The sequence below is a fragment of the Vanacampus margaritifer genome, chromosome 19 (assembly GCF_051991255.1).
Source record: "Vanacampus margaritifer isolate UIUO_Vmar chromosome 19, RoL_Vmar_1.0, whole genome shotgun sequence".
NCBI classification, from domain to species: domain Eukaryota; kingdom Metazoa; phylum Chordata; class Actinopteri; order Syngnathiformes; family Syngnathidae; genus Vanacampus; species Vanacampus margaritifer.
This window is the reverse complement of record NC_135450.1, coordinates 2,370,196-2,384,468: the sequence shown is the minus strand read 5'-3', so window position 1 is coordinate 2,384,468 and position 14,273 is coordinate 2,370,196. Positions and strand designations below refer to the sequence as shown.

The following is a 14,273-nucleotide window of genomic DNA, read 5'->3' as shown; positions in this document are numbered from 1 at the left end:
ATGATTCAGTGATTTAAATGCCAATGTGTTGTTTGGATCTGAAGCATCCATAAAGTGCAGTGGGCCGTAGTTCTCAGTGTCTCAAACAGAGAGCGCCTGTTTCTGCCTTCCAGTGTCATTCTCCTCTAATAGGACACACTGTGATTTGTGTGTGCCTTCACTGCAAGGGTATAAATTCATGACAGCTATATTATCTAGTAGCTAATCTAACAGGAAACTAACATAATTTTCAACTAACAAGAAGAACTTTTGAGATTTGAGAGCAGAACGAGGAGAGGTAAGTCAAACAGCTTGATGTTACAGTGTGCTTGTGTACCTGTTATTTTTTAACTTAATCATTATGAACCAAAAATTCTGGTGTGTCATTACAAGCATTTAAGACCTGTGAATTTATTACATAATACATACAATCCAAAGCCTTTAAATATCTATCCATTTAATTACATACTCCATCCAGTAAGTACTGGTAGATAAAAAGTGAGAATTGCATATGTGAAAAATAAAATAAAGGAAAAGCTTGAGTTTACCCTTTTCTGTTTAGCATCACAACACAACAGTTGCAAACAATTTTACTTATCATAATCAAACAAATCTTAATTATTGGACAGTTTTAGAGATTCTTACACTACAATATTCATCTCTTCCACTTTTTTGCTCAGTGATCAAATTTGAGCTCTTGTCCTGCCAGGATTTTCTCTCATCTGACTTATGATTTTGCTTGGCTGTTTGTTCAAAACCTTTATAATAATGGTGTTTCACGTTTAATACATGCCCCTAGTTCAGGGGCCTGCAACCTATTATTTTCAAAAGAGCCATTTTAGACCAAATAAATAAATAATAATATGACATTTTTGGCAATTTTGTGGACATATGGTCATTTTATGCCGCTCTTCTTTCATTTTTGTATATTTCATGGCTTTTTGGGGAATTTTTTTCCCTGCCCTTTTGCTATAAATTTTCTGAAATTTTGGGCAATTACGTAGGTAGACATTTTATGGTAATTTTCAGAATTTCTAATTTTATTTTTGGACATTTTATTGCCTGCCTTTTCATAAATCAATTTTCTGACTTTTGGGGGGACAATTTTGTGAATATTTTATGGTATTTTTTCTTTTGTTTTTGAACATTTTATAGATACTTTTTAAATAGTTTATTTTCTGGCTTGAAAAAATAAATACTTCTCTGACATTTTTTGGCATATTCGTGGACATCTTATGGTAATTTTCTGCTTTTCCTCTTTTTGGACATTTTATGGTCACTTTTTGGACATTTTTTAGGTAATTTTCAAAACTTTTTCATTTACCTTTTATCTCTCTTTTTCTGACAACTCATTTTTTGAATATTTAATATCATTCTCTCTTGAAAATATATATATAAATAATTCATTCATTTAAAGAACATTTAATAAAATTATGTTAAAAAAATATTAATTTCTACTTTTATTAATTGTATTTTATTTTTTTAACAGATCCACAGCCACATGTGGCCCCATAGCCACAGGTTGCAGACCCCTATCCTAGTTCCACTTTCATTTTCTGGGGGGTTTACTCCCAAATTTTCTCTCATTTTATTTGTCTTTTTCGGAACGTTCTCTATCTTCATCTCAGTTTACTTCCATGCTGTAGTCTTTTGCTTTCTTTCTTTATCCTGCCCCAACACTTGTAATCTTTCTGTCTGGTCTGCGCTGCAGCCTGTGAATTTGAAGCAAAGCTAACTGTCATCTTATTTAGTAACTTCATTCCTGATGCAAACTTGTCATTGTTATTTATTTTGCATGTAATACAAACACTTAACACACCAGTTACTCATGCATTTACGTCCAGCAAAAGCGTGCTTTTCTGCCGCATACTTATTAGCTTTCCATGTCACCTCTCAAATAATGGAGTTTGTGGCTCAGATACTGAGGATCCTTTTTAATGATTGTTGGCCCTCTGTTAAAACCAAACCAAACAAAACAAAAGCAATACATTGTATGATGGGGAGATTCTGTGTTCCCTTAAATCTGAAAATGTACTTAAATTGTAATTTCGCTTTTCATTCAAATTATCTTCATCATTTTACTGTCCATACAATATGTGCCCTGCGGTTGACTGCCTGAGAGTCCTGCACAAGTTGCAAGATAGTTACTATATTCAATATGGCCATCTGTGTATTTGACCCATTAGTGCACATCCTTGCTTTATTTGGAAACCGCAGCTGGTTGCTGTCACCAATAACTTGCTCAAAAAACAAACCCTCTTTATTCCAGACATAAATCTCACCTCAGTCACTTCCTGGTTTTCCACCAACCACCAGGCACGCTTACAAAGATTTGCATAGAGGGCACCTTTTTGTGTGTGTGTGTGTGTGTGTGTGTGTGTGTGTGTGTGTGTTTTTTTTAACCATTTAATGGTTTCTCATTCATAACCTTTTGATAAGCCCATGCACAATTGGTCTTTTTGAAGGCTCATATTGCCACGGCAACTTACTTTTTTGGTCACTATTGTTAAGCATTCTCACCAAGGCTTTACATATATCCTGTGTCATTTCATCACTGGTTTAGGTTTAACTTAACAATGAATATTCAGTCCACCATCAACAAAGATGTCTTCATCCCCCGTAATGAACGTATGGTGGTGGCAGTGGAGGTACAGAGAAGAAAAAAGAAGAGGATGTCTTTCTTTTCTCCTGGATCCAAAGGAGACTATGCAACTTTCATTTGTGTTTCAGGTACACCATTTTTTTTAATTACAAGATAGACAAAGGCCGATGCAAGATATTGGTTGAAAGAAGTTTTACAACCACATATTTTGATTTGAGACTTTTTCTGACCACTGAATTGTTTTCACTTTATTTAAATTAATTTGTGTGTGTGTGTTATATAGAATATATCTATTTTATGAATAAATGGAAAAAAGATCATATAAAATTGCCGTTTATTTCATGCAATTTTAAGATTTTTTTTTTATATTGGGATATACAAGTCTTTTTTAAAAATTATCTGTCATTGGTTTAATAGAAATTTTATGTATCAAAAGCACTATATTAGTATCGGTGACTACTCGAGTTGTGAACTTGTACTGGTATCGGTCTGAAAAAAAGTGGTGTTGTATACTATACACTTCAAATGTGAGTTTTTTTTTTTAAAGGTACTATTGTGAATGTAAAAAAAATTGAGAAATTTGCAAATCATGGTATTCTGTTTGTATTTTAAATTTAGAGTTTCCCAACTTCCCTAGTGTTGCTTAATTGTTGATGTTCTATTTTCAATACATCCATCAATTTTCTTTTTCTTTCTTTTATTTTATTTGTCTACTGTAAATAACAATAATTATATTTTTTTACAGAAATATTGATTATATTTTATTTTGAAATTCGCATTGTAAATCGTTACTTCCAGTTTTGGTGCTACGCTTTTGTTTTGATGAGTCACTTTGGTTTAGTGCTGTTTGTACTTAAGGTAGCTTGATAGCGTAATATGCTGGAAAAGTTTGTTGCAAAACTTCGAGGAATGTCTTGTTTTATATTGGTAGCCCCTCCGAAGAGGCAAAATGTACATTTTGTTCAATCCATCCATCCATCCATCCATCCATCCATCCATTTTCTTAACCGCTTTTTCCTCACAAGGGTCGCGGGGGGCGCTGGAGCCTATCCCAGCTGGCTTCGGGCAGTAGGCGGGGTACACCCTGAACTGGTTGCCAGCCAATCGCAGCATTTTGTTCAATAGTTTGTTTATTAGCACTTTGTAGATGTACACGTTTTTTGATTATTGCTTGCATAGGTTTGAAATATCTTACGGTGATGCATGGTGATTCACGGTGATTAAAATAAAACGACTAATCATCAATAAAGTTTCATCCTTGTTCGAGCCTGCTACAATTTTTCTGTAACCTTAATACATTGGAATTAGTTGTCAACAGTAAACGATAGTTTTATGCTCTCCGTGCAGTGACCAACACAAGGCCGCACCAGCTCCTCATTTCAAAGGTGAAGAGGTTTAGTGGCTCCTTGGCCTTCACAAGGACATCACAGTGGACGGTGGAGCAGCTACGACAGGTCAATGGCATTAACCCCAACAAGGTCTCATTTTGATTTCATAGAAAGAATCAATCAAGATATGGCTTTTAAACTCATCAGGAGTAAATGCTTGCTAACAGGTTATTTATTCTCCACTAGGATAGCCCCGAATTTGACCTGGTGTTTGTCAATGCTGTGGATCAGTGGGTGGGCAGCTCAGCGGCAGAAAAGTGCATCTTCGTCCAGATTCTATATCGTGCCTGCCAGACCTACTGGGAAGGAAAGGCGGGAAGTTTGGTTAAGGCGAGCCGCCGAGGCTCCCACCAGGATGGGGCGGCAGGTCCTAATGAATCCCCAACAGGGCCTTCATCTGGAACAGTAAAAGCACGACGGAAAAGTTTTGTTGCACCCAGACCACCAGAATTCATCAACTGTCCGTCCAAACTCACAGCAGGTAAAATAATATTATTATAGAGCATTGTCCAGTTTGTTTTAGTCCAATTTTGTCCTTTTTTTATGGGTAATAAAGCAATTCAGAAAATGGTCGGATTGATACAGTTAGGCCAACCTTTCTCAAATAGTGGGGCGGGACCTTGTGGGGTGGGGGGTGGTTGTCGTGGGGGCGGTGCGTATGGAGGACCAAAACTGCCAAAATAAAAAATAAAAACATGACTAAATAAAAAAATTTAAAAAGGTAAAAATAAAAACAAATATAAAAAATATAATTTAAAAATTAAATACAAAAAATAAAAATAAATGGAAATAAAAACAACAACAATATATATATATATATATATATAAAAGTAAAAAAAAAAAGATTCAAAAAATAAAAATATATGTAAAAATAAATGTCAAAATAAATACAAAAATAAATATATAAAAATAATTAAATATCAATCAATGAAAGTGCTCTGCTCTCACATTTATTTATTTGGTGCTACAGACGCTCTGTCAGATTGAAATATTATTCAAATGAGGGGGCGGTCCTAAGCATGTCTTGGGTTGTGCTCTGCCGTTGCAAACTGCCTAGAGTGAGCGGATCGGCGAACAAGGAAGCCTCGCCGGCTTGCATGGAGAGGTCCAGCAATGAACATTTATATTGTCCACTGTCACCACGACTTGTTGTGGAGCAACTTAAGTCGCTAGTTGGGGTGACAGTGGCCAAGATAGTCATCCATTGCTGGAGCTCTCCATGCAAGCCAGCAATACTTCTATGTTCGCCGAGCCGCTTACTCGACCAATAAAAGGCAGTTTGCAACAGCGGAGCTCAACCCAAGACACACTTAGGACCGCCCCCTCATTTGAATAACATTTCGACCTGACAGATTGCCTGCAGCATGAAATAAATAAATGTGAGCGCAGAGCGTTTTTATTTATTGATTGATATTTCACTTTTATTTATTTATTAAGGTATATATATATATATATCTATATATAGTTGTTTAGTAGGTGGCAGTGGGCGGTGTGCGTAGAAGTCATCGTTATGGAAGGGGCGTGGCAGCCACACGGGGAGAGGCAGAGTTTTAGTTAGCTAGGCGTCTTTCTTCCAGGGTAGAAAAAAAGCCACCAAAACAACTCATATTTCATAAGAATTTATATTGATATTGTTCCAAATGTAATATATAATCATATACATGCCTATAGTTAAATGTGGAGGGGATTAAAATAGCATGATAGCACGCATGCATTATGATAGCATGATTTAGATTTGTGGATGGAGAAACAGCTACTGGTGCACTTTTAATGGCTCCATTGAACAAATGATAAGAACACAAACACCTAAAAAGACCATTCATACATAACTCTCAGCCAAGCACTCAACATGCATTGGCTAATGAGTTAATCAGTTAACAGCCAGCCAACTCGTTGATGCCCACGTCCCTCTCAGGCCAGATCATGTCTTTAAAAGCTGTACAAAGTCACAGAAACTACAGTAGGACAATGGGAGGACAGTGCGCGCAATTAATTTTTCATTGCTTAATCGATAGGATAAACTGAAGGCTACTTGATTCTAAAATATGGAACATAGCAGTCTCAAAGTCAGCAATTGTATTCTTTGTTGTTTTTAATAATTTGAAGCTACATTAAAAGTAAATGTCATTTGACCTTAGGCTGTTCTTTTGTCACCATAGATAGCTAAAACAAGCTAACTCCAATGGTAGCAAACGCTGAACGCAATACTCTATACCATTTTCACCTTCACCAGATATTTGGAGTTTATTGTGTGATATTTTTATGACAGATTCCTCCTCCATGAATCTATTCATCTACCGCTGCAAAGCCTTCTTCAATCATATGAAGAAGAAGATGGCTGCAAACCAAAGGACTTCACAAAATAGAGGTAGTTGATTTTTACAACAAGGAGCAAGTTAGTGGCAACTGTTTCTGTTATTTTATCCAGAATTTCTGCCTTTGTCCATTGTCTATTCTACACCTCTCTCCAGCTGAAAGGCATCTCTGTGCTCTATAGCAGGGCGGTCACATGAGTGGCGACTTTGTTGATTTCAGGGAGGTCAAAACAATACAATGCAAAACAATAGCTGGTGTTTATGGGGCGCTCAGAGCACCGAAAGTGAGAGGGAGCGTGGTGCACCACTGAACCCACTGACAGAGGCAGTGTAATGAATGGGAGAGGTGCCAGGTTGCAACACAGCAGCAAGTCCCAGTTCAGTTGTACTTGGTGCACCATGACTTCAAATAGTCACCATTAGTAGCAAATGAACATCCACCTTCTAAGTTCTTAAACCAACTCCCGAGCTACTGCTGCCACTTATGTTGACAAGTTAATTCCATGCAAATACGGTATACTTTAATACAATTACATTTCATTCATTATTATGATTATATTATTATTAGGGGTTGCAGGCGATCAATTTTTTTTAATCGTAACTAATCGCATGACTTCAACAGTTAACTCACGATTAATCGCAAATTTGATATCTGTACTAAATGTACAATAAAATAAAAAAAGCTACGTTTTCATACTCTTGTTAACATAAGTGAAAAATATCAAACTAATAGAAATATGACATATACATTATATAATCATTAAAACAACAATTTAATAATAATCCATAAAATTGAGTTAAAATTAAAAAGATGTACTCTACTGTCAAAAATGAGCGTGATATTGATTTGTGTTGAGGTCATTTTCCTGCCACTAGTTTTGCATTTATAAGAAGTTGGTGACAGCTCTTTCTTTTCATTTTAAGAGCTATCTAATCTTTAACATTAAATAACTTGTGAAATTCTGCACATTTTTAAAATTGTAAAATGCAACTTGACCCCAGTCTCCACAAATATATGCATTATTATTAAATTTGTGTCGGCTGTGTTGTGTCTGGACTTCAGGCTTTCCAAGTAAGGGGCGGTCATTAATCGCGCGTTAAAATATTTTGTTGCGTTAAAGGAATTTTAACTCAAAATTAATGGACTCATGTTGACAACCCTAATTATTATATTATATTATTACATTTTATTTAGGTTTCTCCAAGCGCCCTTCGCTCTTCAACTGCCCGTCTGTTAGAAATTTCAAGGGTCTCCCACGAAAAAAATCTGGTGCTTTTGCTTATATGGCCCAACTCCATGGAACAGGCTCCCGCTGGATCTTAGAACAGTTGACTCCCTGGTAATTTTTAAGAAGAGGTTAAAGACCAAAAACAGGGAAGCAAAAAGTGCTACCAAACTGGCAAGAAAAAGTAACAAAGTAAAAGTTCAACCAAAACTATAGATAACTATAACAGAACTATACAACAGAGTATGAGGATAAGTTACAAAGTACAAACAATCAGGGACTAATCAAGAAAGAAGTTAATACAAAACAAAGAACAAAAAACAAAAATAACTTACTATGAGAAACCAGGATACCAGACTCTACCCAAACAGAAGCAAATCTGCAAACAGACAAAGGAATGATCCAGCAACCTCCTGGTGTACTAGCAAGCCCTAAAACAGGTAGTTACACATACCTGCTCCATCTAGGGGCAACTAAAAACAGCAGAGGGAAACTGACATATCAAAACAAAGCACTAAAGAGACTGAATATGACATTATATTAGGGCTGTGCAATTAATCAAAATTCAATTACGATTTTGATTATTACCCTCCACTATTACAAAATTGGCTTAATCGTACAAAAATGATTATTAACTCTTTTACTGCCAAAAACGTTAAATGACGTTTAGTAAAAACCTACGGAGGAGCGCCAAAGACGTTAAAAGACGTTCACCAAGTTTTTTTTGTTTTTTTTTTGGAAACGGGTGGAGGAAAGCCTTGGCCAGCTGTCCTGAAAGTATCAAGCAGATCTAGTTAGTATAATGCCTATTTTTGGCCCCTAGATGGCAGCGATGACTCTCTTTGGACAAGATTGGGTAGGCGTCAGTAGAAGACGTGAGGCGGAGCTAGAGTGTTGAGGGGACAATGGCTGAGGAAGCCATAATGGCGACCGGTTGCAAGCAGCTCACGCTTGAGCATTTTTTTCAAAGACGAAAACCATCGACCAATGCTAAAGAGCACATTGATTACGACGATGATGGTGACTCCGAGGTTGACGCCGAAGTTGGAAGCGTTGACGCGGCGGCTATGATCATGTCATAAAGCCTCACCGGCTAGCGATGCTAACGCCGGAAAACGCGGAGCACAACCAAGCACTTCTGCTCAGGTCCAATGCATATTCATCGGAGGAGTGGGTACAGTCTGATCACGGAGAAGACACTGGTTATGGACTACGATGCCACCATGAATGGAGCGGATAAGATGGATCAACCACCCGGTATAGGAACAGAAGGACATGAGGAAGCCAGATGTAACACCACCGTAACGTCACCGTATCATGATCTGGGAGTAGACTTGAAGGCAACATGGCCAAACACACACTGCAGTATATACTTGCTATTCACCGGAAAAAAAGCCAGCAAAAAAGTGTAGCGTTTGCAATCGCAGTGAAACTAATCTGTTGTGCAAATCCTGCTGCGTCCCGTTGCACGCAGGGGAGTGTTACAAAAAGAAAAACTGTATTTGAAACATCCACACAATTGTAAATAGTACCACGGTTGCACACATTTGTAAATAGTTTGCCAAATTGTTTTGTCAAGTTGTTACACTGTTGAATGTAAATAAACATATTTTGCTATCAAAAAACTCTTTTTCATTGTTGGTGGTAGTGTTTTACAGAAGTAAAGCACTGTTTAGGTGTTTGTGGCATCATTCATGGAAAAAAAAGGGTCTCAAATTCACTAGAGTGCATGAAATAATATCGTTTCACAAAAAGCTTGATTTCTCCGTTTTTTTGTAACAGAGCATTTGGGTGAAACTAACCATTTTCTATTGTTGATTACTGAAAAACGGAATAAGGTAGAAACAAACTTTTTTTTCTGATGAAAGATGAGAGTTCAATCTTTCATTTGGTAGTATGTGTGTTTCCATAGTCCAAACACAAAATTTTCTGTGGACCTTGAAAGATCAGTCAAAATGCTTAAATCGGCTGGCACTGACGGCATCCCTTTTCTGAAAATGTCTGGCAGTCAAAGAGTTAATACTAGGGCTGAAACGAGTCCTCTTTATTACTGCCTCGGACACCCGCTGAGATGGTCAACGGCAGTATGCATGACAGTACACGGGGCTAACGCTGAGAGAAACCCAACTTCAAAATAAACCTTACCTTACCAAGTAGTATATGTAGATCAATGTATTGTAGCGCTTTCATTTTTAAGTTGTTTCCGGAAGCGTGTTGTCGCGGTATAAGGGCTGACGACGTGCTCATCTATTCAGAGTTTGTGAACAATAGCAATATAAATGCCCCAAACTTTTGCGACTGACGTTAGTAAATCAAATTCCTTAAGTCACGTTCAAGCTCCAGTTAAGAGCGCTAAGACATAATTATGCTGACATGGTATTGTACGGCACCTTTTGCCAGCATTTAGTGTCGACTGCAAGCTAACAGTGAGCTACCAGCACCAAGCAGCAAGCTAGCCGCGCCAGCTAGCAGGGGTAAAGTGCTCCAGCCGTTTGATTATTTTTCAAAGGCGTAAATACTACAGCGCGTAGACAGCTGGGGTAGGCTTCAGCGCGCCCGCGACCCTCGTGAGGATTAGCGGTTCAGAAAATGGATTGACGTTCCTACTGAGCACTTATTAACAATTTAGGCTTACTGAAAATCGCTATTGTGGGTCTGACGTCACTTTATTTCCATTGACCACAATCTATGGGGAAAGATTTGTCTAAAATTTCACAGTTTCAGAGGAGTTTGCTGACAAGCACAGCTTAAGTAATTAAAAAAGTTGATTATCTAAAAATTAAAACCAGTTGGGTGTTAATTATTACATGCAAATGTGTTTTTTGTCTTCTGTATTTATATTTGTTCCGTAACCAAGAAAGTATACACAGGTATATTTTTATTTCTATCCAAATACCTGATTATTTGCTAGAATTTTCAGTAGGATATCCGAATACCAAAATATTTGATAGCTGCAGCCCTCATTATATTAATTTTGAGTTGTTTTGAGGCACGCCCACAAGAGTTCTTTCACCACACACCCCTGTCAAAACTAGCTTGCACCCCACAAGCCATACTGGACACGCTGTTCTGAGGAACTCTTCAGTTGTTTTTTTTTAAGGAACTCTTCTGTTGTAAAAGCACAGCCCTGAAAAAATATCATGGAAAAGTGACCAGAAGGGCGAAACCAGGCTCTCTTATAAAAGGAGAAGTGAGAAGGATATGTTTGGAAACACACAGATCATTTCGAAGGAAAACATTACTTAGATCCAGTGCATTCACTTCCATTCAATTTCCAAATGTTGTTATTTAGCAGCACATTGAATTTTTGGTTAGCATGACTTCCTCACAGTTGTCAGGTTTTAAAACTCGGCTCCAGTCTTCACGAGTGGCGTTTGGATTTTTTTCCCGTGTTGCATGCATTTTTTGCTGGGTACAGCCTCCAAACAATACAAAAACATGCATGTTAGGTTTATTCAATGTCCATTTGTCTGAATGTTAGTATATGGTTATTTGTCTTTATGTGCCCTGCGATTGACTGGAGACTACTTCTGTCTCATCCAAAGTCACTCATGATGACCGTAATGAATATTGAAAACTGATAGTTACAATGCTATTTACTGCTAAATATTATTTTAAGGTACTTAAACCCTCATTTCCTCCTGTAGCAATCCATCTTGCAGGCTGAGAAATCCAAATGTTGTAGTTACACTTTTACGCCAGCAGGTAGTGGCAGATCACCAGCATGAGGCACATCAATTGAGCAGAATCAAACTATAAAATCCTTCCAGAATGAGAAATGTGTTGCAATTTCAATATTGGGAAATTCTAAGTTTCATCCCTATACTGTATATAATTATACATTACATTATTTTTCAGCAACTTATTACATTACCTGCAAATTATGGTTGATACAATATACTTGACATTTCTTCCATTCTGTGATTTCACTTGTTCATTTGAGCTTTTCATTTTTATGTAGTCCATCAGATCAAAGTGGCTCTGGGAGAGCGTGGGGACAAACTGACTGTAGCTGAAGACAAGACATTAGGGCTGGTGCATACAGCACAGCAGCTTGCAGACATTGCTCACAAGGTAATTCAACACACATTTTATTCCAAAATGTATTTAAAAAGAAAATAAAAAGTTATTTCACTATAGCAGCAATGAATATAAACTGGAAATACACATTAACTTGGTTCACAAACAGCCCTATATATTCTATACTCATGTTTTTAAGGACGCAACCGCACTTAAGTTTTTAAGTTGAACCCCTAATGATTTTTAAGGTGTAATGTAAAAAAAAATAATAATAAAAAAATAAAAAAGAGAGTTAAAAAAAATGACAATTGAACCCCTAATGATTTTTAAGGTGTAATGTAAAAAATAAATAAATAAAATAAATCAATAAGGGAGTTAAAAAATGACAACTAATGATTACATTAAATTGTTTTCCATTTTAGTTATCTGGACCATTCATTTCATTTCAATCCACTGTCAATGATTAAAATAAATATGATTGTGACATTTTCAAATTTTCTGTTCAAATAGATAAAGGTGGGAAGGGAACAGAAGGTACTTTGTGTACCTCCAAGCAGCTACACACACACATAAATTATCAACAGTGTTAATTATATCAATTTAGTCTCAGTTTTAGTCCAGTTTCAATCACGCTTGTTAGTTTTAATCAAAGTTAGTCAACCACATCCCGTTTTTATTTAGTTAACTTTTAGTCGGCTATAAATCAAGCCTTTTAGTCTTTATTTTAGTCCAAGTAAACATTATTGTATTCATCTAGTTTTAATCAACAAAACTGTCAACGTTTTAGTCTAGTTATAGTGAAACTCAGGACAGTCATTTGACCCCTGTATATTGTTTTGTCAGCAGATTATGTTGAACATTTTGGATCTTAAACTATTTCACATAAAATTTGCTCTCATCTTTTTGATGAAAAACAACTTCGCACACAATTACAGTGGCTACAATTGCTTCGAGCTAGTAAGGTTGCCAGCATTAGTTAGCAGTTGCATTAGCTTTGTTAGAGGAATGTTATAGACGTTGGATTAATGTTAAGATTATAATTTACTTTTTTTTGTGTGGACTTTTCACCATGAATTCACCTCCTGCCTGTCCCATGTGCTTGTGCATGTTGCACTTGCTAGCTGCAGATTTGAAAGGGGGTGTGTCACTGTCAGTCACAGGACAGTGTCACAGTGACGGAGGCAGGATTGTACAAAATCATAATTTTTGTCTTGTCTTTGTTCATGTACAAGTAAATATGACTACCCATCGTTTAGCATTGGCTTGACTACCTCAAGTTATTTGTGATGTGACAAACGAGCCATCAAACACTTTGTGCTCTTGCTAGTCAACCTCCAACTTTGAGAACAAGACAGTAAAGCTCTGCTTGGAGAGCGGGCTAGACTTCTGGAAAAGTCCCTCTTCTTGGAGACATTTGATTTGGTCTGCGTACGTTTTCCTCTAGACAGTACGAATGATTGTGGCTTTGGCCTGGTTGGGCTGCTCTCACTAAGATGTTTATTGTCCTTATGCCAGCCATGATAAATGTTATCCTTGGTCTCCTTTAACAACTAGGCAATTTGTCCAATCTGGGCAACAGCCTTCAAGAGGAGACTACAAGCAGAGTAGTAATAGTGACACAAGTCATGGTCTATGACTCAAATATTGTAACACTGAATGTATAACTTTCATTATTTTACTATTTCAGATGGCGCTGAAATATGCAAAATAGAACCTTCCTGGACTCCTACAGGATGAAGGAGATGAATAGCAAGTGGGTGCAAACATCGCGTGTCCCTAAATGTTTCATAAAACTGTATTTAATGAGGACTAAGGATCTGTACGTGGCCACTTACTGTGTGTATTCAGAATGACATCTTTAATCATTGTTTTTTTTGTTTGTTTTTCAGGAAAAAAAATTTTTTAATCATTGTTTGTGATTAAAAACGCAGGATTATGGTGCTCATATTCTATACAGGATATAGAATAAGGATGTTTGAAAGTGTGTCACACAGAAGTGATGTCATCTAGCAGCAACCAATAGAAAAGCGCTTTCAGATGACGTTGCTCCTAGGCGACAATTTTGCGTGCTTGACTTTTGGCTTCAATGGCTTGGCTTGCCTGCTTTTTCTTTTAACTCAGCCGAAATGCAAGGCTAGGTTAAGAAATGCGTTAATTTTTTTCATTTTAACATTTTGTTTATTAAATATTGCACAGGAGGGTAATACACTTAAAAAATAAATAAATATCAAAATATATCAGTTGCTTGCCATCAGTTGAACCCTGTTATCAGTTGCCCTTTTATACAACGCTGCATGTTGGTATCACAACTAATGGTTGTGTATTGCTGTCAAATTATATTGTGTCCTCATTGTGTCTCTGTCCGTGTTCCCTGAACACTAATCCAGCTGTCTTGTCTGCTGACAAGAGATCGGCTAGTCTTTGTGTCAATGTGACTTACAGCATGTCTTGTCTATGTGAATTGAATAAAGATTGTTCAGGTATGTTGCATCAGGTCCAATTCAAAGTTCAGAAGTTAAATATGTTAGAATAAAATATATGTCTGTATTACTTGACATATTACTTGTAACCATTTACAACATGTATGGTATTACAGCTATTTTATGGTTATTGTTTTGTTTGATTAAAGTAAATGTATATGAAATGTTTCAAACGATTCACACAGCCACTTTATTTAAACAATAAATAATACTTGACTTGTTCACCAGTGCTTTTCTTTTGTTTCTTGAAACACTAGATGATA

General features: G+C 36.7%; 1 protein-coding gene across 2 annotated transcripts; it reads left to right on the top strand.

Annotated features, from left to right (window-relative positions):
* The first annotated feature begins 112 nt into the window (after positions 1 to 112).
* Positions 113 to 14,232, top strand: stxbp6l (syntaxin binding protein 6 (amisyn), like). Of its 2 annotated transcripts, XM_077551845.1 has the most exons (8): positions 113 to 277; positions 2,543 to 2,709; positions 3,929 to 4,059; positions 4,156 to 4,450; positions 6,239 to 6,337; positions 11,472 to 11,584; positions 13,218 to 13,283; positions 13,420 to 14,232. In XM_077551845.1, exons 2-7 carry the CDS (start codon positions 2,556 to 2,558, stop codon positions 13,239 to 13,241), a joined length of 816 nt encoding a protein of 271 aa, XP_077407971.1. In that variant the 5' UTR covers positions 113 to 277; positions 2,543 to 2,555; the 3' UTR covers positions 13,242 to 13,283; positions 13,420 to 14,232. The 2 variants fall into 2 exon arrangements, with proteins under 2 accessions (XP_077407971.1, XP_077407970.1); XM_077551844.1 differs by having other exon boundaries at positions 13,218 to 14,232.
* The last annotated feature ends 41 nt before the right edge of the window (positions 14,233 to 14,273 follow it).